General features: G+C 41.8%; 1 protein-coding gene across 1 annotated transcript in view; it reads right to left on the bottom strand.

The window, feature by feature from the left end:
• ZNF462 (zinc finger protein 462) overlaps positions 1-26,444 on the bottom strand; it is a 152,055-nt gene that overhangs the window by 9,108 nt on the left and 116,503 nt on the right. The window contains exon 10 of the mRNA XM_052644931.1: positions 19,178-19,401. Coding sequence (XP_052500891.1) covers positions 19,178-19,401 — 224 coding nt within the window. The remainder of the gene's footprint in view (positions 1-19,177; positions 19,402-26,444) is intronic.

The following is a 26,444-nucleotide window of genomic DNA, read 5'->3' as shown; positions in this document are numbered from 1 at the left end:
TCTTTCTTCTCCTTTTACAGGAAAACTGTTAGCATTTTGGATTTTGCACAATTTTAGGAGTGCGTGGCATTTTCATGGTATAACATTCACCCAAGGGGCTCACCTAGGATGTATTTGTCCTAAAGATTTCTAAAATCTTTGTTTAAAAATAAAAATGATTTTTTTTTGCTATGTAATTAGAAGATTTTAAATTAAAAATTCTTTATAGGGTTGAGTTCTTACTATACCTTTAATCTCCAAACTAGCAATCTAGGATTCATCTTCATACAAAAGGAAGCCTTCCGGCTGCATTTCTGAGCCTCTGTCCCTTCCCTCCCTCCGGCCAGATTCCCTGTGTACATTCTTACCACCTCTTATATCTATCCGTCCAGTGCGGTTGAATGGAGGGAATTTTTATTTTTTTTTAATTAAATCTGCTCATGTCAATCTCTGCTTGCCCTGAGGATAAACCCCCAGTTTCTTATTGTGGTTTATGTGTCTGATTATCATCTTACATTCTGGCCCACCCTCTCCCTTAAGCTGACTCCCCTTTGCTCCCACAATCCCAAACTTATTGAGGTTCCTGGAACAGGCCAATCTCTTGATTTGGGGCCTCTTTCTGCACAGGCCGTAACTTCCGGGTGAAACTCTGTCCAGCCTGCCTCCCTGATGTGGTTCCTCCTCAGCCTATCATACCAGCCTCGCTCCAATGTCACTGCATCTGGGGGACTTTCCCTCAATTCCTCCTTGGTTAAATATCCTTGCTCGAGGCTTCCACAACAGCCTCCCCTGCCCTCCCCTTTTACATAGCCCAGGGAACTGTAGTCAGTATCCTGTAATAACCTATGATAGCAAAGAACATATATATGTGTAACTGAATCACTTTGCTGTACATCTGAAACTAACACAATGTTGTAAATTAACTACATTTCAATTAAAAATAAACTCAGTAATTAACATCTTCTGGCCTGCCTCCCCAACAGAACAAACTCCATGAAGACAGACACCCCGCAGCTGAGCCAGATCTGCACTGGCCAGCGAGGTGTCCAGACTGAAGTGGGCATGGTTCTCACCTCCTAATTACTAGGTGTCTGCATTTTCATTTAATATAGTTTTCTTTCCCATAAACATATACAATGAAAAATTAGCAAACAGAAAAAAACTCAAAGAAGCTGTTATATTTCTGGATCTCTGTTCTCTCACAGATGATGTACAATACTGCTTTTTTATGCCTGGTATGACATAAATATCAATCTCTGTATATATCTATTTAATATATGTATACATTTAATATAGGTATACATCCAATCACCACAAAATACTTTGTCAAGTGAGTATGTTATAGTTTACTTGACTCTTCCCATGTGAGTTTACCTTTGGTTATTTCTGGCTTTTCACTATTAAAAATGCAGTAGTAAGCCTTCCTATATAAGGCTTTCATGCTTAGTTTTAGCCATGGCAATCAGAAAAGAAAAAGAAATAAAAGGAATCAAAATTAGAAAAGAAGTGAAACTGTCGCTGTTTACAGCTGACATGAAAACAATATATGGATATCTTAAAGATGCCACCAGAGTACTACTAGAATCCATCAATGAGTTCAGTAAGATCGCAGAATATAAAATTAACACACAGAAATGTTTTAGACTAACATTCGAGGATCAGGAGGAGAAATTAAGGAAACAGCTCCATTTATTATCAGAAAGAATAAAATACCTAGGAATAAACCTACCTAAGGAGACAACAGACATGTACTCTGAAAATTGTAAGATGCTAATGAAAGAAACTGAAGAGACAAACAGATGGAAAGCTATACCACGTTCTTGAACGGGAAGAGTCAATATTGTCAAAATGACTATACCACCCAAAGCATTCTACACATTGAGTGCAATCCCTATCAAATTACCAATGGCATTTTTCTTCACAGAACTGGAACAAAAAAATGTTACAACTTGTATGGGAACACAAAAGACCCTGAATAGCTAAAGCAATTCTGAGAAAGAAAAATGGATCTGGAGGAATCAGGTTCCCTGACTTCAAATTATACTACAAAGCTAGACATCAAAGCAGTATGGCACTGGCACAAAAATAGAAATACAGATCAATGGAACAGGATAGAAAGCTCAGAAATAAACTCATGTACCTACGGTCAATTAAAATGAGGCAAGAACATACACTGGAGAAAAGAGAGTCTCTTTGGACAAGTCATGGTGGAGAGTTCTGACAAAAGGTGGTCCACTGGAGAGATCAATGGCAAGCCACTTCACTATTCTTGCCTTGAGAAAAGTATGAAAAGGCAAAAAGATATGATGCTGAAAGATGAACTTCCCAAGTTGGTAGGTGCCCAATATGCTACCGGAGAAGAGTGGAGAAATAAAACCAGAAAGAATGAAGCGACACAGCCAAGTGAAAATAACGCCCAGTTGCAGATGTGACTGGTGATGGAAGTAAAGTCTGATGCTGTAAAGAGCAATACTGCACAGGAACCTGGAACGTTAGGTCCATGAATCAAGGGAAATTGGAAGTGGTCAAATAGGAGACAGCAAGAGTGAACATCGGCATTTTAGGAATCAGTGAACTAAAACGGACTGGAAAGGGCGAATTTAACTCAGATGACCATTATATCGACTACTATGGGCAAGAATCCCTTAGAAGAAATGGGAGTAGCCATCATAGTTAACAAAAGAGTCTGAAATGCAGTACTTGGATACAGTCTCAAAAACGACAGAATGATCTCTGTTCATTTCCAAGGCAAATCATTCAATATCACAGTAATCCAGGTCTATGCCCCGACCAGTAGCTGAAGAAGCTGAAGTTGAACAGTTCTATGAAGATCTAGAAGACCTTCTAGAACTAACAAACACCCCAAAAAGATGTCCTTTTCATTACAGGGGACTGAAATGCAAAAGTAGCAAGTCAAGAGATACCTGAGGTAACAGGCAAATTTGGCCTTGGAGCACAAAAGAAGCAGGGCAAAGACTAACAGTTTTGCCAAGAGAATGCACTGGTTATAGGAAGCACCCTCTTCCAACAACACAAGAGAAGACTCTCCACATGGACATCACCAGACGGTCAATACTGAAATCAGACTGATTATATTCTTTGCAGCCAAAGATGGAGAAGCTCTGGATAGTCAGCAAAAACAGAGGAGCTGACTGTGGCTCAGATGATGAACTCCTTATTACCAAATTGAGACTTAAATTGAAGAAAGTAGGAAAACCACTAGAGTACTCAGGTATGACCTAAATCAAATCCCTTACAATTATGCAATGGAAGTGAAAAATAGATTCAAAGGATTAGATTTGATAGAGTGGCTGAAGAACTATGGATGGAGGTTTGTAACACTGTACAGGAGGCAGTGATCAAGACCTCCCAAGAAAAGAAATGCAAAAAGGCAAAATGGTTGTCTGAGGAGGCCTTACAAATAGCTGAAAATAGAAGAGAAGTGAAAGGCAATGGAGAAGAGGAAAGATATAATCATTTGAATGCACAGCTCCAAAGAATAGCAGGGAGAGATAACAACAGAATCAGAAAGACTAGAAATTTCTTCAAGAAAATCAGTGATACCAAGAGAACTTTTCAGGCAAAGACAGGCACAATAAAGGACAGAAAAGGTATGGACCTAACAGAAGTAAAAGATACTAACAAGAGGTGGCAAGAATACACAGAAAAACTATACAAAAAGATCTTCATGACCCAGATAACCACAACGGTGTGATCACTTTCCTAGAAACAGACATCCTGGAATCCGAAGTCAAGTGGGCCTTAGGAAGCATCACTACGAACAAAGCTTGTGGAGGTGATGGAATTCCAGTTGAGCTATTTCAAATCCTAAAAGATGATGCTGTGAAAGTGCTGCACTCAATATGCCAGCAAATTTGGAAAACTCAGCAGTGGGCACAGGACTAGAAAAGGTCAGTTTTTATTCCAATCCCAAAGAAAGGCAATGACAAAGAATGTTCAAACTATCACACAACAATTGCACTCATCTCACATGCTAGCAAAGTAATGCTCAAAATTCTCCAAGCCAGGCTTCAACAGTACATGAATTGTGAACTCCCAGATGTTAAAGCAGGATTTAGAAAAGGCAGAAGAACCAGAGATCAAATTGCCAACATCCGTTGGATCATCAAAAGAGGAAGAGAGTTCTGAAAGAAAAAGCATGAAGTAAAGCAAGTACTTCTGCTTTATTGACTACACGAAAACCTTTGATTGTGTGGATCACAACAAATTGGAAAATTTATCTGCCTCCTGAGAAACCTGTATGCAGGTAAAAAAGCAACAGTAAGAATGGGACATGGAACAACAGATTGTTTCCAAATCGGGAAAGGAGTACATCAAGGTTGTATATTTTCACCCTGATTATATAACTTATATGCAGAGTATATCATGAGAAATGCTGGGCTTGATGGAGCAGAAGCTGGAATGAAGACTGCCAGGAGAAATATCAGTAACTTCAGATACGCAGGCGATACCACTCTTAAGACAGAAAGTGAATAAGAACTGAAGAGCCTCTTGATGAAAGTGAAAGAAGAGACGAAAAAGTTGGCTTAAAACTCAACATTCAGAAAACTACGTTCACGGCATCTGGTCCCATCACTTCATGGCAAATAGATGGGAAAACAATAGAAATAGTAAGACTTTATTTGGGGGAGGAGGCTCCAAAATCACTGCAGGTGGTGAGTGCAACCATAAAATTAAAAGATGCTAGCTCCTTGGAAGAAAACCTATGACCAACCAAGACAGTGTATTAAAAATCAGAGACATTGCTTTGCTGACAAAGGTCCATCCAGTCAAAGCTATGATTTTTCCAATAGTCATGTATGGATGTGAGAGTTGGACTGTGAAGAAGGCTGAGCACAGAAGAATTGATGCTTTTGAACTGTGGTGTTGGAGAAGACTCTTGAGAGTCCCTTGGACTTGAAGGAGATCAAACCAGTCAATGCTACAGGAGATCAGTCCAGAATATTCACTGGAAGGACTGATGCTGAAGCTGAAACTCCAGTACTTTGGCCACCTGATGTGAAGAACTGACTCACTGGTAAAGACCCTGACGCTGGGAAAGATAGAAGGCAGGAGCAGAAGGGTATGACAGAGGATGAGGTGGTTGGATGGCCTCACTAACTCGACGGACATGAGTTTGAGCAAGCTCTGGGAGCTGGTGATGGACAGGGAAGCCTGGTGTGCTTGCAGTCCATGGGATCACAAAGAGCTGGACATGACTGAGGGACTGAACTGAACTGAGTCAATAAGTAGTACTGGGAAAACTGGACAACTGTACGTAAAAGAATGAAATTAGAATGTTCTCTAACATCATACACAAAAATAAACTCAGTTCAGTTCAGTCGCTCAGTTGTGTCCAACTCTTTGAGACCCCGTGAATCGCACCACGCCAGGCCTCCCTGTTCATCACCATCTCCCGGAGTTCACTCAGACTCACGTCCATCGAGTCTGTGATGCCATCCAGCCACCTCATCCTCGGTCGTCCCCTTCTCCTCCTGCTCCCAATCCCTCGCAGCATCAGAGTCTTTTCCAATGAGTCAACTCTTAAACTCAAAATGGATTAAAAACCTAAATATAAGACTGGATACTATCAAACATAGGCAAAATACTCTTCGACATAAATCACAGCAGTATTTTTCTATCCAAGGGAAATTAAAAAAAAATGGGACCTAATGAAACTCAAAATGTTTTGTACAGCAAAGGAAATCATCAATGAAATGAAAAGACAACCCACAGAATGGGAGAAAATATTTGAAAACGATGTGACCAATGAGGGAGTAATGCCTAAAATATATAAACAGCTCATACAGCTCAATATCAAAAAACCAAAAAACCCAGGTGGACAGAAGATCTAAATAGACATTTCTCCAAAGAAGACATATGGCCAATAAATATATTAGAAGATGCTCAACATTGCTAATTATTAGAGAAATGCAAATTGTAACAACAATTATATATCACTTCATACTGGTCAGAAAGGTCATCATGAAAGAGTTTACAAGTCGGGACTTCCCTGGCAGTCTGGTGGTTAAGACTCCCTAAGTTTCCACAGTAGGAGGCACAGGTTCAATCTCTGGTTGGGAAACTAAGATCTCACATGCTGCATGGTGTGGGCTCCCACAGAAAATGTCTATAAACAACATGTGCTGGAGAAGGAGTAGAGAAAAGGGAAACTTCCTACACTGCTGGTGAGGATGTAAATTGGTACAACCACTATAGAGAACAATATCAGTCAGTTCAGTTCAGTCGCTCAGTCGTGTCCAACTCTTTGCCACCCCACGGACTGCAAGCACACCAGGCTTCCCTGTCCACCACCAGCTCCTGAAGCTTGCTCAAACTCATGTCCATCGAGTTGGTGATGCCATTCAACCATCTCATCCTCTGTGGTCCCATTCTCCTCCTGCCTTCTATCTTTCCCAGCATCAGGGTCTTTGCCAATGACTCAGTTCTTCACATCAGGTGGCCAAAGTACTGGAGCTTCAGCTTCAGCAGCAGTCTTTCCAATGAATATTTAGGACTGATTTCCTTTAGGATGGACTGGTTGGATCTCCTTGTAAGTCCAAGGGACTCAGGAGTTTTCTCCAACACCACAGTTCAAAAGCATCAATTCTTCAGTGTTCAGCTTTCTTTATAGTTCACTTTCACATCCATACATGACTACTGGAAAAACCACAGCTTTGACTAGATGGACATCTGTCAGCAAAGTAATGTCTCTGCTTTTTAATATGCTGTCTAGGTCAATCACAACTTTCCTTCCAAGGAGCAAGTGTCTTTTAATCTCATGGCTGCACTCACTATCTGCAGTGATTTTGGAGCCCAAGCAAATAAAGTCTGTCACTATTTCCAGTGTTTCCCCATCTGTATGCCATGAAGTGATGGGAGCAGATGCCATGATTTTAGTTTTTTGAATGCTGAGTTTTAAGCCATCTTTTTCACTCTCCTCTGTTACTTTCATCAAGAGGCTCTCCAGTTCCTCTTCACTTTCTGCCATAAGGGTGGTGTCATCTGCATATCTGAGGTTATTGATGTTTCTCCCGGCAATCTTGATTCCATCTTGTGCTTCATCCAGCCCAGCATTTCACATGATGCACTCTGCATATAAGTTAAACAAGCAGGGTGACAATACACAGCCTTGACGTACTCCTTTCCCGATTTGGAACCAGTCTGTTGTTCCATGTCCAATTCTAACTGTTGCTTCTTGACCTGCATACAGATTTCTCAGGAGGCAGGTAAGGTGGTCTGGTATTCTGATCTCTTTCAGAATTTTCCACAGTTTGTTGTGATCTACACAGTCAAAGGCTTTGGTGTAATCAATAAAGCAGAAGTAGATGTTTTTCTGGAACTCTCTTGCTTTTTCTATGATCCAGTGGATGTTGGCAATTTGATCTCTGGTTCCTCTGTCTTTTCTAATTTCAGCTTGAACTCCTGGAAATTCATGGTTCACGTACAGTTGAAGCCTGGCTTGGAGAATTTTAAGCCTTACTTTGCTAGCATGTGAGATGAGTGCGATTGTTGTGTGATAGTTTGAACATTCTTTGTCATTGCCCTTCTTTGGGATTGGAATGAAAACTGACCTTTTCCAGTCCTGTGCCCATTGCTGAGTTTACCAAATTTGCTGGCATGTTGAATGCAGCACTTTCACAGCATCATCTTTTAGGATTTGAAAATAGCTCAACTGGAATTCCATCACCTCCACTAGCTTTGTTCATAGTGATGCTTCCTAAGGCCCACTTGACTTTGCATTCCAGGATGTCTGGTTCTAGGAAAGTGATCACACCATTGTGTTTATCTGGGTCATGAAGATCTTTTTGTATAGTTTTTCTGTGTATTTCTTAATATCTTCTGCTTCTGTTAGGTTCATACTATTAAATGGTACAGCCCTAACAGAAGAGAACACGATAGAGGTTCCTTAAAACTAAAAATGACTCAGCAACCCCACTCCTGGGCATAAATCTGAAGAAAATCATAATTTGAAAAGATACATGTACCTCAACGTTCAGTGCAGTACTGTTTACAATAACCAAGAAATGGAAGCAGGCTAAATGTCCATTGACAGAGAAATGAACACAGAATATGCGGTACATATATATACTTGGGCTTCCCTCATAGCTCAGTCGGTAAAGTATTTGCCTGCAATGATGGAGACCCAGGTTCAATTCCTGGGTCGGGAAGATCCCCTAGAGAAGGAAATGGCAACCCACTTCAGTATTCTTGCCTGGAGAATCCCATGGACAGGGGAGCCTGGCAGGCTACAGTCCATGGGGTCACTAGAGTAGGACACGACTTAGCAACTAAACCACCATGTACTACTTAGCCATAGAAAAATGAATGAAAATGACATTTGTAATAACATGGATGGACCCACAAATCATCACACTCAGTGAAGTAAGTCAGAGAAAGATATTTATCATACGGTATCGCTTATATGTGGAATCTTAAAAAAACGGCACAAATGAACATATTTACAAAACAGAAATAGGGTTATAGATGTATAATACTAACTTACAGTAATGGGGGGGAGAGGGGTAGGGATAACGGGGAGATTGGGATTGATATATACACACTACTATATAGAAAGCAGATAACTAATAAGGACCTACTGTATATCACAGGGGATATTCTGTAATATTCTGCAATAACCTATATGGGGAAATAATCTGAAAAATAATGGATATATACATATTTGAACCACTCTGCTATACACCTGGAATTAATACAACATTGTAATTCAACTAAATTTTTAAAAAATAGATTAATTAAAAAAAAACACAGTAGTAAGACTTGCAGTATATAAACGTTTCTTTCATGTTTAGATTTTATAGGCTAAATTCTTAGACATGAAATTGTGTCAAAGTCAAATGATATACAGATTTTGTATTACAGTTCCAATATATTTCTAAGTTGGCTTCTAAAATGTTCATACTGGTACATCATCAGTACTTTCTGGACCCAGAAACTAGTGGGTATCTGACCAACTTCTTAATGGGCCAGAAGACCTATGGAGGGACATTCACTTTTTTTCTTTGGAGATGAGAAGCAATTTATCACCTTGTTTCCCAAAAGGGCCACAACAGAGGGAGAAAGAGAGCAATGCTGAGTATGTGTTCTAGAACCTGGCTCCTTGGAGCCTTCTGAAGGCAGAAGAAGCCATCCACGCTTTTAAAGGGTAGACTGTTCAAATACATAATCACTCAAGACAGTAAAGGGATTTGTGAATGTCCATGAACCCAAAGTCACCTGTGAGGGCTACTCACGCAGAACTGTGTGAAAACTTGTCTAGTAAGGAAGTGAGATGAAGTGCCAATGAGCAGCAAAACCTGTTCCCCTTCACACTGAAGTGGGGACACTGCACACCCTTCCATGCTCACGCTGGATGCTCAAGCTGCAGCACTACATTTGTCCCTTTGTTAGTTGCTTGCTAGCCAGTCAGCAAAATGGTTTTGATCTGTCCTTAGCAGAGGAATTTCCATACTAATTCTTACTTCTAAGAATTCTTCTAAGAACTCGAGTTCTTACTTCTAAGAGGAGCGGAGTGTTATGTGATTTACAAATGTAACCAAGTTGCACATGCATTTTCATACTGTCCTGGGGGACAAACCAGTTTTGCAGGAAAGACTGATATAAACTTGCTTGTAAAGGGAAGAATGACACTGGGCACTCTCATCTACAGGTTGCCTAGCAGACATCAAGTGGAGGAGACGATGATGAAGAAAAATCTACTTAACCTTTCCAGAGGCCCCCTCCTAGCGACTTTTAACACTTGTACATTGAAAAAGAGACACCCGAGCAGGGTGTGCACATTACCTAACGGTGCATGCTCATGTTAAGGAGAAAGGCCAAGCAAACTTCTTACTTCTAGAAGAAGTGACAGCAGAGAACATGGAAAAACTGCCTCTTACATCAGAAATGACCATGTCAGTCACAAACTGAGAATATGTAGTTACAAAGACTTTAAAGGACTTATGGCCCAGGCCAGAAAATTTTTCTGCGAAAGGCCAGTTGAGCAAGTTTTCTTAGGCTTTCTGGACCACATAGGCTGTCGCAACTACTCAATTATCCTCTATCTTGAAAGCAGTCACAGATAATACGGAAATGGATGAGCGTGACTGTGTTCCCAGGAAACTATACTTAGGGACATTGAGATTTGAATTTCATGTAATTTCACATGTCACGAAATATTACTCTCTTGATTTTTGTGAACCTATTAAAAAATGTCAAAACCATTCTTGGCTGTCAGACCATATAAATAGGCAGTGGTTCTGATTTTGGTCCACGGGCCAGCGTTTGCCCACCCCTGACTTAGGCTTTCAGGTGGCTTCCCCAGTGGATCTTCTTTGCCTGTCTCTGAAAGTCAGAATAGGAATGAGGGAAAGGAACCAGTGGGACAAAGGTTCAGCAAAGTGTTGTCTCTACGAATCTTACCGGGAGATGGTCAAAGACGCAGGTAAAAGTCGTGAATTCTCAATGAGCCTTTCAATCAGAGCTCTTGGAAAAGCTTCTAGAAAGCAGCCCGGTGTATTAAGGTTCTATGAAAGATGAGTCATGACACACTTGCTAAGCAAGTATGCTGCCCTCCTATTTGATAGAAACTTTTATCCAGTACTTACCATGCTGGCTGTGACTCTTTGTTTAAGCTCATCTCACTTGCTTGCTTATAAACTCTTCTAGGGTAGCAACCATTTCTTATTTAGTTTTATAGGCTCAGTGCAGAGTATAAGGCCAGTCATCTAGTTGACACATGTTACTGAATTTACCAGAGGCAATCGTAAAGTATAAAGTATAAAGGACTTCATAATATTGTATGCCAAGGTATAAATTTGCTTGCTAATAAAACTGGACATTTTTCTAAAAGATTTTGTTCTCAGTTCAGTTCAGTCGCTCAGTCGTGTCTGACTCTTTGCGACCCCATGAATTGCAGCACGCCAGGCCTCCCTGTCCATCACCAACTCCCAGAGTTCACTCAGACTCACGTCCATCGAGTCGGTGATGCCATCCAGCCATCTAATCCTCTGTCGTCCCCTTCTCTTCCTGCCCCCAATCCCTCCCAGCATCAGTCTTTTCCAATGAGTCAACTCTTCGCATGAGGTGGCCAAAATACTGGAGTTTCAGCTTTAGCATCATTCCTTCCAAAGAAACCCCAGGGCTGTATTCTAATGCTTACCAAATAATTATATGCTAAAAATTAATACAGTCATTTTTACACATATCACGTAACCCTTATGATCAATCTGCAAGCTATGTGTCATCTTCCATATTTGTAGATGAGGCAAACAGAACACTAAACAAGTTAAGTGATAGGCCAGGTTTGAACTCACACCTTCAGGTGACACAGCTCCCGCTTTCCCCATTAGAATACAGATCATCTGTTGAAATGCAAAACTGCTTACAAAACATGTACAAATTATCCATGGGACACTGGCTGAACACAAGAATAAGGGAGAAAAAAGTACTGTGACAATAATGTTCATTCCAAAGTTTGATGGGATGAAGCAGGAAGAATCATTTGAGAATATTTTCTTCAAAAGTAAAAACCATTTTAAGGACAAGGACAGGAAGAATGAAGGCTGTTAAAGGACCGGAAGGGTATGGCGCATAGACGTCAAGGAGAGTACCTACTTTCTTTTGCGATCATTGAGTTAGAACAGAAAACACGCTGTTGCCAGACCTGACTTAGCAAAAGTTCAGACGAAATCAATCATTTTGAGAATCTCAGCACAACCCCAGTCACAAGCACTCAAGAAAGCCAAGTGAAAGGCATCGTTAAAAGTCAAAGAATTTTGTTGTCAGCCAACTGAGCTGTTGCCAATCTCCAGAACTCGAAATCCAGAGGCCAAGATGCTGCTGCTGCCATGTTCTGGTTATCTGGACAAACAGGATACTTAAAATTTCTCATCTGAAAAGTGATTTCACTTATTGATTTATTTAGCAACCAGCTAGTGGAGACTTAATTATATGCAGGGCACCATGGTGAGATTTGAGAAGGAAAGAGAGGTAAACATTGTGGCTTTCATTTTAAGAATGTTGCACCCAGTGGCAAGACAGAATCATGTTAAGAGTTAAATACAAGCTGAGGCTGCATGAACACATGCCTGAATAGACGAAGAAGGAAAGTTCTACGCAAATTTGGAAGCAGAGGCCATTCATTTTGGCTGGATACTTTATTTTTTATGCACGTATGTAAGTATGTTGTCCTCTGCTCATCCCCAATAGCATATTGGACACTGTCCAACCTGGGAAACTCATCTTTTGGTGCTTATCTTTTTGTGTTTTATACAGTTAATGAGGTTCTCATGGCAAGTATACTGGGGTGGTTTGCCATTCCCTTCGAACTGTGTTGCGGGAAAGACTGAGTCCCTTCGACAGCAAGGAGATCAAACCAGTCAATACGAAAGGAAATGAACCCTGAATACTCATTGGGAGGACTGAAGCTGAAGCTCCAATATTTTGGTCATCTGATGAGAACAGCTGACTCATTGGAAAAGTCCCTGATGACTGGGAAAGATTGAGGGCAGAAGGAGAAGAGGGCGTCAGAGGATGAGATGGCTGGATGGTGTCACCGAGGCAATGGACAAGAACTTGGGCAACCTTTGGGAGATGGTGAGGGACAGGGAGGTCTGGTGTGCTGCAGTCCATGGGGTTGCAAAGAGTCAGACACGACTGGGAGACTGAACAGCAACAAATGTATGCATTTTTAAGATTTTTTTTTTTGATGTGGCCCATTTTTAAAGTCTTTCTTGAATTTGTTACAATATGGTTTCTGGTGTTTATATTCTACTTTTTTGGTCATAAGGCATGTGGTATCTTAGCTCAAGGATCAAGGATCAAACCCTTACCCCTTACATTGGAAGGTCAAATCTTAACCACTGGATCATTAGGGAAGTCCCACTGGCAGGAGACTTTAGTGGACTGTTCCAAAGGTTACAGGCTAAGAACATTTCCAAATACCTATTTGAGAAATACCATCTATGGTTCTGCCAGGCACATCCCTCTGAAAAATTACCAAACCTTTTGCTCATCTACCTCTGATATTTTTGGTCTTCCAAAATACATGAAAGAAGCAGGTCTACAGTTGACAAATTCAGAAGCAACTAACACGAGGGAGAGCAGAGATGAAATGACAATCTTTTGAAAAGACTTCAGCTTGCAGGAACCCATGGAGGTGATAAAGCTAGAATGCTAGTACTTAGTTCAGAAAGTAAACCCAGTCCAAAAAAGCATGGCCTAAGGTGTATTTTATGGTTTGGAGTCGGCAAAGGTTCTTCTTTTATTTCTTATTTCCTTTGCTGGAAACAAATATTTGATGTAACTTTTTTTTGCCATCATGGATTTCACTGGTCCAGAGAGTGGAACAATTTTACTGGAATAAGTAAAACATTGGCTATTCCTCCTAAGCTGAATGATCTGCTGCTTCCTTCAAAATGACAAAAAGTAAGAGATACGAGTTCCTTAGAGTTCAGCCGCCTGAGGCTCCATTTGTATAAAAAATTAAAAACATTTCAAAGTAAATTCAATTAGTGAATGTGTATTGCCTGAATAGACTATCCTTCTAAATTTAATATAGCTAACATGACAATTTTACGAGCAAACCATGTTAGAGATAATATATTTTTATGTTCCTTAAACTAGCAAAGAGACTTCAGAATCATAAAGAACACTAACAAGGTATTGCAGATACTTAAACTTTCTTCAAAGAAAAATATATGTGTGGTTTTCCAAATGTGAGAAATGTGAGGTTTGGCTTTTTCACGACTTCAAGGTTCCCAGAAATGTTACATCTTCACCTTGCACCAGCATTCCTAATAGATGGCATTACTGACACATAATTTCATTCGTGTGTGTGTGAGAGAGAGGGAGGAACATAGAGAGAGATTAAAAGGACAGAATAGTCCACCTCGAGAAGACTTTATGAGATAGAAAAAAAAAAGGGGGGAGTTGAAGGATGAAAAACTAAAATTCCAAATAGCCTCTACTGTTTACTTTAGATTCCAAGAGATTCTAAGTAAGATTCTTTGTTCACTGGTGCAAAGAAAAAGATCGAGGAAGACAAGATTCTGTGACACCTGAAAAATGAAGGTGCTAAAACAAATAAAAAGAGAAAAAATGAAAGTACTGATGTCACTCCTTTTCTATTTCACCTTCACATTCTGAGGATAAACACAGCAGTGTAAATCCAGGGCACTTGAGAGTTTCGTTTTTCAGTGGAATGGTTTATTTGATTTCAGGGATCCTTTCTGCTGAACTAGTATTCTGTCCAGTCCATGAAATGATAACAGTCTGACGTCTTCAGAGACATTCCTGAAGTTTACAAGCTTTGAAGGCAGAATTTAGGAGTCCAGTTTTGAATGTCCAGTTCTGTTTAATGAACTTCTGTGACTGAAAATACATCCCATAGTGTCTTTTAGTTTCTTGTATATATTCTCTCCACCACACAAACTCACCTAAAGCTACTCGTGGAAGAATGTAATAGCAACACACTCAACACATCATTTTACTAGAAAAGCAAGTAAACCTCAGTTTAGACCAATTGCTACGTCTTTTGCACGTTTTATTTTTGACAGTATACACATTCATCTGGATCTCTGCATCTTTATAGATCTATCTGTTCTCAAGATGCACCTTGTAAGAAGACTGCAGAAAATTAACATGTACTGAAGGCTGACCATGTGTCAGCTCATGGGGAACTTGCATCTTTTAGGTATAATTACCATAAAATTCACCTATTTCAAGTGAACATTTCCATGAGTTTTAGTAAATGTATGCACTGGTACAACTCTCTACCATCTTCTATGACTCTAAGAAGCTCCCTCAAACCATCTGCCATCGATCTCTGCTCCAAACCTCCAGTCCCAAACAGCTTCTGATCTGCTTTGTCTCCTTAATTCTGCCTTTTCTAGAAATTGCACATCTAGTATTTTGTGTCTGGCTTTGGGCTTCCATGGTGGCTCAGATGGTAAAGAATCTGCTTGCAATGTGGGAGACCTGGATTCCTTCCCTGGGTTGGGAAGATCCCCTGGAGAAGGGAACAGCTACCCACTCCAGTATTCTGGCTTGGAGAATCCCATGGACAGAGGAGCCTGGCAGGCTACAGTTCATGGGGGTCGCAAAGAGTCAGACACGACTGAATGACTTTCACTTTGTCCGTTGAACGTGATGATTCTGAGATTTAGCCACACTGTTACACGTGTCAGTAGCTCATTTCTTTCATTGATCAGTAGTATTCCACTGTCTGGATACAGCACATTTTGTTTATGCAGCCACTTTATGTGACAGCAGACTTGCTGGATCAGATGGTAAAGTGTGGGTTTCACTTTTAAACAAATTGACAAAATGCTCCAAAGCAGATGTGCCAGATAACATGCCGTTCATCCATGTGTGAGATTTTCAGTTTCTTCACATCCTCATCAACACTTGGTGCTGTCGGTCTTCTTAGTTTTAGCCATTCTAGTGGATGGGTCTTATTAATGGTGAGTCTCATTAAGCATCTTTTCATGAGCTTATTTGCATATCCTCCAACATAGAGTGCCTATTCAGAACTTTCCCTCATTTTTAATTGAACTGTTAATCTTCTTATTACTGAGTTGCAAAAGTTCTTTATGTATATTTTGGTTGAAGTCTTTTGTTAGACAGTTATTTTGCAAATATTTGCCTCCAATCTGTTGCTTGCCTTTTCATTTGCTTAATGGTGTCTTCTGAAGAGCAACAATTTAATTTTGATGACACCTGATTTATTGATTTTTTTAATGATCACAGCTATTATATCATATCTAAGAATTTTTCCCCAAGAGAAATTTGAGCGACATTGTGTTTCTTGTTCAGTTTCTAAGTGGTGTATGACACTTTGCGACCCCATGGACTGCAGCACACCAAGCGTTCCTGTCCTTCATTATCTCCTGAAGTTTGCTCAAATTCATGTCCATTGAGTGACATAAGGGTCAACAATCTCTATTTTCCACATGGAAATCCAACTGGACAACACTACTTGTTGAAAAACTATCGTTTCCTTACTACCTTGGCACCTCTGATAAACATCAACTGTCCACATATATCAGGATTTATTACTGAACTTTTTCTTCTGTACCACTGATCATATATCTGTCCTTATATCAATACCATACTTTCTGGATCGCTGTAGCTTTACAGTAAAAGTTGCAGTCAGGAAGGATGAGTCTTCCAATTTTGTTCTTTTTTCATACTGCTTATGCTATTCTAGGTCCTTTGCATTTCTATATACATTTTGTGTGAGTTTATCAATTTCTACCAAAGAAAAAAGCCTACTGAGATTCTGATAGACCACACTGAATCTGTAGATCAGTTTGGGAAGCATTCCCAATATTGAGTCTTCTAATCCACGAGTATGGTATATATCACATTAATTTAGTTCTTTTGTTTCTCAATAGCATTTGTAGTTTTCAGCAGATAGCTTTCACAGTTTCGCTTATTCTTAAGCATTTTATTCTTTTTGACATTATAAATGAAACTGATCTTAAAATTTCATTTTCAGATTGTCCATTACTAGTGTATAGAATTTTATTATTGATTGTATCCTGCAATTTTGATAAACTCATGAATATTCTAGTATCTTTTTAAATGGATTATTTAGGATTTTCTACCTACAAAGATCACACTGTCTGTGAACAAAAACAGTTTTATTTCCTCCTTTCCAATTCTTTGGCTTTAATTCTCATTCTTACCTTATGGTTCTTGACTTTTGTATCTCAATCATTAGTAAACTTCTCTTTAGTACACTGTATATTGACACTCTTATAGCCTTTTCAGGAATGCTGAAATCAGACTTCTGTATATCCTTTACCCCAAGGAATGACCATTTTTAAGTAATGCATAATGTCACTGTCTATCAGTCAAAAATTCACTTTCAGCAGCTGTCTTTGTTTATAAAACAGTGTTTGGGTAATTATTTCAAAAATTCAAACTGCATTTTGGATTCATCATTTAGAAAAGAAGGAATCATTAATAAGCACAAGTCTCACACACTTAACAGCAACTGAGACAAAGATGGAGATCATTAGGCATGCTGAGAGTGGTGATTCTTCAGCCTCAATTAGGTGCTCATTGGACTTAATAAGCTGGTCAACCATGAGAGTAAGATTAAAGAACCAAACACAGCACAGTGAAAATACAACATATCAAAGCCCATGTCTAAAATGCAAAGTACAGTCGGTGATTTTATAGTCTATTTTAGGTCTTTAGGAACTGTAACTACCTTTCTGATGGGTGGTTCTCAAACCTGAGCACAGTTCAACTCACAGACGGACTGAGACACGGTTCTCAAAGTGTGGGAGATACCAGGACTTCGTTTAATCTTACAAAATTTCTGAGTAAAGTATGTAAGGGTATGCATTTCCCATTTACAGATCAGGAAACAGATACAGAAATTGAAGTAACTTGCTGAAGCAGTTATAGCTAAGTGGTGAAGACAGAATTCAATCCTAGGTCTGTTTGGCTCCAGAAGTTCTTAACTGGGCTCCTAGTTTCCTGAGTAACCTATCTGCCCGATGCTTATTCTAAAGCCCGCACAGTCCCACCTGCTTCCATATCTGGTATGGTTTCTAGTCTTGTCTGGAGTTCCCCAGTGACTCACAGCTACCATGCAACCACTGGGGAAGAATCTACTTTCCAGGTTTGCTCTGTCCCAAAATACTAGTCTGATGGCTTCAACACTGTAATAAAAAGACCTGAGGTGGTAACATAAATAAGACACAAGCACATAAATGTAAACAGCTTAGCTTGACATAGATGAGTGACTTTCCTTTCAGTGTGGGGGCAGAAATGCCAAGGAAGTTTGAATATGAAAGGGCATTAAATTTTTTTTTTTTTCTGGTATTAAAAGCTTTTAAGTGAGGTAATTCAGGCTTTTCTCTGCTTTCATTTTGGGGAGACACTTTAGAAAATGAATGCATTCCAAAGCAGAGAAGTTAGCAATAATGCCATTATATGGTAAGTGGGTGATAAAGTTCAGCCTTCTCTCAACACCCTACAGAAAAATTCTAACCCTTGGGTGTAGATGACTCAGACAGGAATCTTTCTAAATTGGGTTTGTAAGTCCAGAAAAGAGGAACTGTATTTCCACTGACAGTACACAGCAAGAAAAAGGAAACAATACCAAAAGTGCTTCTCATTGTGCCTTAAGTAAACACTCACTAGATGTTTGGGATTTGTTGGTTAATTACAAAACATTTGAACAGGCTCTTTTCATGAAACAAATACTATACTAATCATACGCCCCGCCCCGCTTCCACACACACACACACACACACACACACTCCCCGAACTCTGGACAATATACAAAACCAGAAACAACGGTCTTAATCTGTGCTATGCTATCCTCCGAGAAGTGAGGAAGCCGCCTGGGCTATCTTACCCTCTGATCAGGAGACTTTTGGAAGAGAATTTTTTTCATAAATCCCATATTTTGTGTCTTGTACCAATTTGTTCCCTCCCACAAATATAACACACATTTTACAGTCCTTATAATTAATGCTTAGACATGAATAGCAATGCCGTGGGAAATTTCTGTAGCCAGCAATATACTGGGAAACAACCTACACGATTGAGGCACACTTGCTGGCAGAGCCAGCAGAGAGAAGAGGGGGCCAGTAACTATGGGTCCACAGCCTGTTGCCTAATTTTATAAATAAAATTTTTTTTGAAACACAGCCATGTCCATTCATTGATGTCTTCTCTAGGGCTCCTTTCTGGCTACAAGGGCAGAGCTGAATTGTTGCCACTGAGACCATCTGGCCTGCAAAGCCTAAAATATTTTCTACCTAGCCCTTTACAGAAAAAAATTATCAAGCTTTGTGATAATACAGTTAAAATAATATGGTAAAGTACTCTAGTTAGGGTAAGATGAAAACAAGAAAGAGAAGATACACTCTTTCAAAGAAGGGATCACATATACTCAGAATGAAATAAAACAAAGCAAAGTGGGTACAGAAGAGACCAAAACCATTAAGCAGTCAGATGTGGGGGGTGGCATTACGGATGGCTTTCTTTCCCTCATCTGTGCTCCAATTTTCTAAAATGACCTTACAGTTCACTGACAATAGAATAAACTGAACCTCACTTCAAACATTATTTTAGCACGTGCGTCTGTCCTGCACAGAGCAGTACAGCTAGATTCGGCCCGGCCCCTCCCAACGCTGTGCCGAGGGTGGGAATGGGGAGGCCAGGCCCCTACCTTATGCTCATCCCGAAGGTGGCTGTCCAGTTCTTCCGTGTGCTTGGTCTCATAGTAGCAGAGCTGGCATTTGTAAGGTTTCAGTTCATTGTGCTTTTCTATGTGTTGCTGGAGGCTCTCGTCACTGGAGCAGGTGAAGGTACACTTATCACAGCGGAAAACTACTCCCTGCAAGTATTTGGACAGTTTGGATCGGCACACTTCAATGGGGACAACCCGCTCTTCTGTGGAAACAAATTGAATACAAAGATGGGAACTTTTACTGATGGAAAGCAGACGGTCTTTCTCAGGAGTATAAGGAAAAATTCCCCCATCTACTGTTGAAACTTCTCATGGCTGCAGGTCTGTGAACCGTGCACACATGCCACTGTCCCTCCTTCCCAACCCCCCAAGTCCACAGTCCACTGGGACACGTGGGTGCTCCTCAAGCCAAAAGCTCTGTGTACTTGATACCCAGAAAGACCTATAAATAGGAGTGGGCGGGCTGAAAGGTGCTGCGGATTTCTGAATGGAGGTGATTAAAGGAGGAGACAAGAATAGAAGTTTCACTAACATGAATGATTATCAACAGCAACCACCAGCGCATCTTACTTCCCCAGCAAGTGGCATTTAGGCTTACAGAGATGTCCTTAACCACTCCAGTGTTCTTGCCTGGGAAATGCCATGGACAGAGGCGCCTGGAGGGTTAAATACAGTCTGCGGGGTCATAAAAGAGTTGGACATGACTTAGCAACTAAACAACAACAACAACAAGATGTCCGTAAGGGGGAAGGATAATGACATTCTTGGAGCACCTATGTGCCACCACTGTATACCTCCCTAGCAACTGTTAGGCCGAAGTTAGTCCCATTTCTACAAAGAGGTAAAACAAGGAACTGAGCTTTAAAGGCCGTCTCCCAAGGTCACAGACGCTGAAACTGCCTAACCTGGGACCCCACCCATGTCTGCCTACCGAACCGCAAATTGGCTCTCTCCCATCATTTCTAATTCCATTCCTGTTTCCCCTTCCAAGAAGTTCTCAAGGAGACTGTTTGCCTTTTCTTGAAACCAAAAGAATCTCTAAGATCAAATCTGAAAACAAAGAATACTGGACACTTTCATTCACTGAAACTCCAACCCCAACTCTGGAAGAGCTCTGGCAGATGAAATGTCTGCAGGCAATCTTCCAGGAGAGGTGGGGTGGGGGTGGCGTGGGAGATGTGGAGGATTTGTGCCTTTTCAGACAAATCTGTAATGTGATTGTCACCAAGGGAGAAAATAAAAGAGAGAGGATTTGGGTGCTTTTCCCGTTCACATACCAAATGCTGTAGGGCTGGAAGTGTGTGTGTGTGTGTGTGTGTGTGTGTGTGTGTGTGCTTGTTTATTTTGTACTCTCTCACCCTTGTGTTTAACTGCTCAAATTAAATTTCACACCAGTCTGCCCAGAGTATCGGCACACGCGCCAGATATCCATAACTGGGATAAAATTAAAATCTGTGCTATTTATGCAAGGATCAAATATAGCATGTGTTTTCATGCTGTGTCTGGATTTCAGAAGACTCTGAAAGTTTACAAATGGACGCACACAACATACACTTATATTATTTAGAAACAGCAATGTATTATTAAGTCAGGAAGGCACGCTATATCCTCAGTCACCAGGAGCAACATTCACAGAACATCAGGATGCTGTGTGCTGAAGTCGCTCGCTCTGGGAGCCCTCCCTCTTGGGCTGGCCTGTGTCTGCCCCTTGGGGAGTTTCTCCCACCCGAAGGCCTGCCTGCCTCTTAACCAGCACATGCTCATTGCAGGGCAGTCCCTGCCTTGGGAGTCCCTGAATGCAGCGATTAATTGGCCAGCGAGAATGTGGGCAGAGGAAGCGTGGAAGGTTGGTGTCTGCACCATACTCCCGGGAGCTCTAATGCATATGTTATTTTCCCTATACAAAGAGTCAGTCGCTTATTTAGAAATATAAATATTTTTAAACCAAAGTCGCGCAGACAGCTAAGAAACACATGATTATAATGGAATCCACACATTTTCTTAGAATAGCAAATGTTGTAACAGTCTTCTAACCATTCAGTTAGTTCCATGGTTTGGTGTAAACGGGAGGAAAAAAAAAATGCTTTGGTTTAAACTAATGAGCCTGAAGGAAGCCAGGGCTATGATGGTCGTTCTGTGCCTCTAGTCCAGGATTTCTCAATCGCAACGCTACTGATGTTTTGATGCCAGATAATCCTTTCCTCTGCGAGGTTTCCTACGCATTGTAGGATGTGTATCAGCACCCCAGGCCCCTGCCCACCAAAGCCAGGAGTGGCCCCTCCTCCTCATCATGACAACAGAAGATGGCTCCAGACAGCTGCATCATGAGAAGGCAAGATAAAAGGGACCCTGGTTCAGACACTGGTCCAAGTCAAGGGCCAAGTATTCAGTCCAGCCATCCTGGACTTGTAGACAGGAGCAGGCTGGCGCCCATGGCAAGAGATGGGGGTCCAGGCTGAAGCCAGGAGATCGGCCCCCACACCCAACACCTCAGGAGGTCATGGCGAACTATTGATGTGAACTTTTCTGGCACCTTCTTTGAGACTTGCACCCCCCTCCACTGCTCTGTGTTTGTTACTGATTTATACAATTTTGGCATTTCTACTGCTTCCCCGCTCTTTCTTTGGCTCTGGCCTGTCCCGCCTGCCCTGGTTCTGTCCACCTCGGTGGAGACGGAGAACAGCTGGCTATAAGTTTCCGCGTAACGATGCCTCCAACACCTTGAAGACAGTCATTCAGTTGCTCTCCAGCCTTCCCTTCTCCGCTGTAAATAATCGCTTCTTTCAAACTTGTTTTTTCTTATAGGTCTCCTTTCTCAATTCCTTTGGTTAGTTTTTCTTCGCAGTTTCAATTTCACTATGTGTGTCTCAGTGCATTCTGCACAGTCGGGAGCGTTCAGAATAATACCTTGGAGGTGAAACTCTAACACTGAAGGGAAACAGCCACTCCCACTTATTAAGAGCTCAATAGGTTTCAAGCATGGTTATGTGTTGGACTCTCTTGGCTACTTTTTATTCGCACAACACCCTGCAAAGTCAGTTTTGACAGTCTTCAGTGGAAACTGAAAATGGCTCAGTTGAGCTACTTCCTCAAAGTCAGTGCTCTAATTCAGCACAAAGTTGTGGCCTGGGAGCCCGGGTCTGCTGACCTTTGCCTGAATGCACCCTCCTCCGTCTCTCCTATAAAGAACTCTCCAGTCACGTCCAATCTGTATGCCGTGCACTTCTCAGCCTTTTATTCCTAAGAGTTCAAAATCGCAAAAGCTCTCAGTGTCTAAGGCAACCATTTTTATCTGAATTTCTTTCAAGTATCTCCTGGATTTCATAAAAGGTCATTTCCCTGATGACTTATTCTGAAAGGTATGACTTCCTCATTTCCAAACTAAAACATTAACTGTAATAACTCCCAAGTCTCTTAGTTATATGGGTTATGGGTGTTAATTTTAGAAAACAAAGTTACCTTTTCCCCACCCCTCTTTCTACAAACCTGGCTAACAGGACCAAGATAAAAAAACAAGACAGACTCTGAAAGGCGGGCAAAGGACCGACAGCGTTTTCTGAATGAGGTTATTCATGGTGGAGGCCAGTGAAGAACATAAGCCGGGAGACTGGACTGTTTCCAGGTAGGGCCTGAGCCCTGTCTTGGCTATGGAAGCTCAGCCACTTGGGGCTTTTCCTACAGGGGGCAGCGACAACTGTGGGTCTTTTCTTGACTTCACACCTCTCAAAATTACCTTGGGTAAGAAATCAAGGCCTGAATCACACTCACTGTGACTCAGCTTCCAGCACTGACTGCAAAAATACTATGACTTCACCAGTTTTGACTACAAGATAGATCATGTCTCTCATCTGAAGTGAAGTGAAGTGAAGTCGCTCAGCTGTGTCCGACTCTTTGTGACCCCATGGACTGTAGCCTACCAGCTTCCTCCGTCCATGGGATTTTCCAGGCAAGAGGACTGGAGTGGGGTGCCATCAGAGACTCACACTTAAAAGATATTGAGTGCTGCGGTTCATCAAGAGCCCAGAAGTATTTGCCGGGTGGGAAAATAATCTGTAAAATCGCCACTACTAAAGGGGGGTCAGGGGGAGAGGGGGTCACTTCTACTCAAAACAGTGAAAAAAAATCACATCACCATGGAGCCCAGAATCACCAAGTAACAATTCTTCCTGAAAGGCAGCCCACAACACACGTGGGTTTCCTCCCCACAATGTGTCAGGCCGGGGGTAGCGGGGGGTGGGGGCTGAGGGGTGGGGTGGGTGGGGATTTGAAAGTCACTCACTCCAACCAATGCTGAACGTAGATCGCCATGGTAGAAGGCCGAGACCCCCGCTGACCCAAACCAAAGATCCATCTGTTACTCTAACTCACAAACCAGGGACAAACGCTGAGGACCAGAAAGCCACCATCCCCAAATACAACCATAAAGAGACACATGTAAACATAAGCACAACAGTTCCTGTAAAAAGTTAAGTTTTGACATAAGCCAAGCTACCCTCTTCAAGCCAGACAAGAGCTGGGAACTGTACCTTTAACAGGAAGAAGTATGTGATGAGGATGAAGGGAACATGTAATTTCACTGAGTAAGATGAAAGACTGACAATCTCACTGTAGTATCTTTTTTTTCCCCTCAAGAAAAAATGATACTGATCAGATAAATTAGGGGAGATTAGTTTTGTTCCAAAAACATACCCACCTGCAGGGTTCAGTTATATTTAGCATTTATGTGTGTATAGAGGTTAGAGGCTGCAAAACAGAAACTGTAAGTTTATAAGCCAAATGGAGACCCATCTCAATGATTACACAGCTCTGTAATTATAAATATTTGATGAAACTGTCTCATGCCTATAATTCAATTTTTGCCCAATTTCTCAGGTTTGCTATAGGTATATAAGGGACATCCAGGCCAAGCAACGCATGAGGCATCCATTGTGCTTCCAATAGTTAGAAGAACTCAGGAGAAATGCACTCTGGCTTCCCTGGTGGCTCAGATGGTAAAGAATCTGCGTACAATGCAGGAAACCTGGGTTCGATCCCTGGGCTGGGAAGATCTCCTAGAGAAGGAAATGGCAACCCACACTTGCCTGGAGAGATCCCACGGACAGAGGGGCCTGGTGGGCTACAGTCCATGGGGCTGCAAAGAGTTGGACACGACCGAGCAACCAAAAGTATTCACGTACTCTGAAACTATTTCTTCCCTTGTTCACTGTCCCTCTTCTTACTAAAGTTCACGCTCCTTCAGTACCCAAACCTTGCCTGACTCTTCCTGGCAGTATCCCTAGAGCTTAAAGCAATGCTAGCATGTGGTGCGTGTTCATTTGTAACATGAATGAAAACCCATCCAACATCATACCACTTTCTCCTTGAGCCAGAAGACTCAGGGTTTAATTTTTCCCTGGTTACACTGGTCCCATCATGGTGAACCTCATCAAATGTCGATCTGACCTAAGTGCATGGTTCCTCAAAGAGATGGGTCTATAATCCTTGGCTTTAGTCTCTGCTAAATTAGAACTCACCAGGTATCTCATCAGTACCCCGGCTTCCCATCTGTCTACAGAGTAGCATTCTACTCCTGCGATGGGATCCAAGCCCTCTTTCATTTGACCGGAATATACCTTTCTAGCCTTGCCTCCAGCTGCTGCTATTGCTGCTAAGTCACTTCAGTCATGTCCAACTCTGTGCGACCCCATAGACGGCAGCCCACCAGGCTCCCCCGTCCCTGGGATTCTCAAGGCAAGAACACTGGAGTGGGCTGCCATTGCCTTCTTCAATGCATGAGAGTGAAAAGTGAAAGTGAAGTCGCTCAGTCATGTCCAACTCTTAGCAACCCCATGGACTGTAGCCCACCAGGCTCCTCCGTCCATGGGATTTTCCAGGCAAGAGTACTGAAGTGGGGTGCCATTGCCTTCTCTAAGCCTTGCCTCCTAGTACCTTCTAATTTCACTCTGTAAACACATCTTCCCTCTACTCACCTGAGTGGTTTGTTAAAATTTTCCTTACACTCTGTAATGAGTCAAATGGAGTCCCCAGAAATTTATGTCCACCTGGCCCCTCAGAATGCAACCTTATTGAGACCTGAGGTCTTCACATGTTAGTGAAGATAAGATTGTATGGGACTGGGGTGCACCCTAAAGTCAGGGTAAGAAGGAGAGAGAACAGATACACACACACAGAGACAGACACACAGACACACACAGACACACAGACACACACACACACACACAGACACACACACGAAGGAGGGAGAGACTGGAGTGATATAGCTACAAGGCAAGGGATGCCAAGCAAAGTCGGGAGCCAGGAGAAGCTAGGAAGAATCTAGGAAGGATTCTCCCCTAGAGTCTTCAGGGGGAACACAGCCTTACAAACAACTGCATTTCAGACTTCTAGGCTCCAAAATAGAAAAGGAATCCATTTCTGTTAAGTCCCCAACATAATGAATACGCCCACCGCAAGTCCTCTCTGACTGCTGAAATGTTATCATGGATCAGTTTGAAAGCCACCCCCCTACCACCACCTCTCTCAACTCCAAACAGAAATACATCTGCCACTGTCAATCTCCTAGGTACTTATCACTCACTATCTTAAACATACTTATGCACACAGTTCATCTTTTTGAGGAGAGCAGACTGGCTCTCAGGTACCCCATCTTAACCCAAAGAACCCAGCACGGTACAGCAAGGAACAAGCAAATAATACATGTCTACTGAACGCATGGACCAACAGAATGCTCTCTTTGGTAGCAGCCAATGTGATTCCACGGTTATTTCTCATTCAGATCACCCAGGAGTGGAATGAATTCCTTTTTCCTTCCTCCCTATTCAAATACAGCAATTTGTCTGGACAAAAAGCTAAGGAGACTGTATTCCTACAAACAGCAGCTTATTCTCAGGGCCAGTTCAGAAGTTGTTTTTCTTGCCATTCATTCCAAGTATTTTAATTAACCAAAGTCTCAGAAAGATCTCTTACTGCAGGCCCCAGAGACCAAAGATGTTTATTCATCCACAGAGTAAGGAGAGCACAGGTGCACAGAAAGCCACGTCTTGTTACTCTGAGATCAGCCCCAGCTCAAAACGGCCAGGCAGACACCCACCAACCCTGTCTTCTTTGTCAAGACTAGCTCCCACTGAAACGCCATCTTGACTGAGACGGACCCCAAAGCCAGGCCAGAATGCAGATGGCAGACATGCTACCCCAAAGTGCCCTGCCTACATGCGGCTCAGTGGTCCCCATCTCTGACCCCCAACCT

This window comes from Budorcas taxicolor, chromosome 8, assembly GCF_023091745.1.
Source record: "Budorcas taxicolor isolate Tak-1 chromosome 8, Takin1.1, whole genome shotgun sequence".
Classification (NCBI taxonomy): domain Eukaryota; kingdom Metazoa; phylum Chordata; class Mammalia; order Artiodactyla; family Bovidae; genus Budorcas; species Budorcas taxicolor.
Note: the sequence above shows the minus strand (reverse complement) of the source record. Positions and strands in the feature narration are given on the sequence as shown.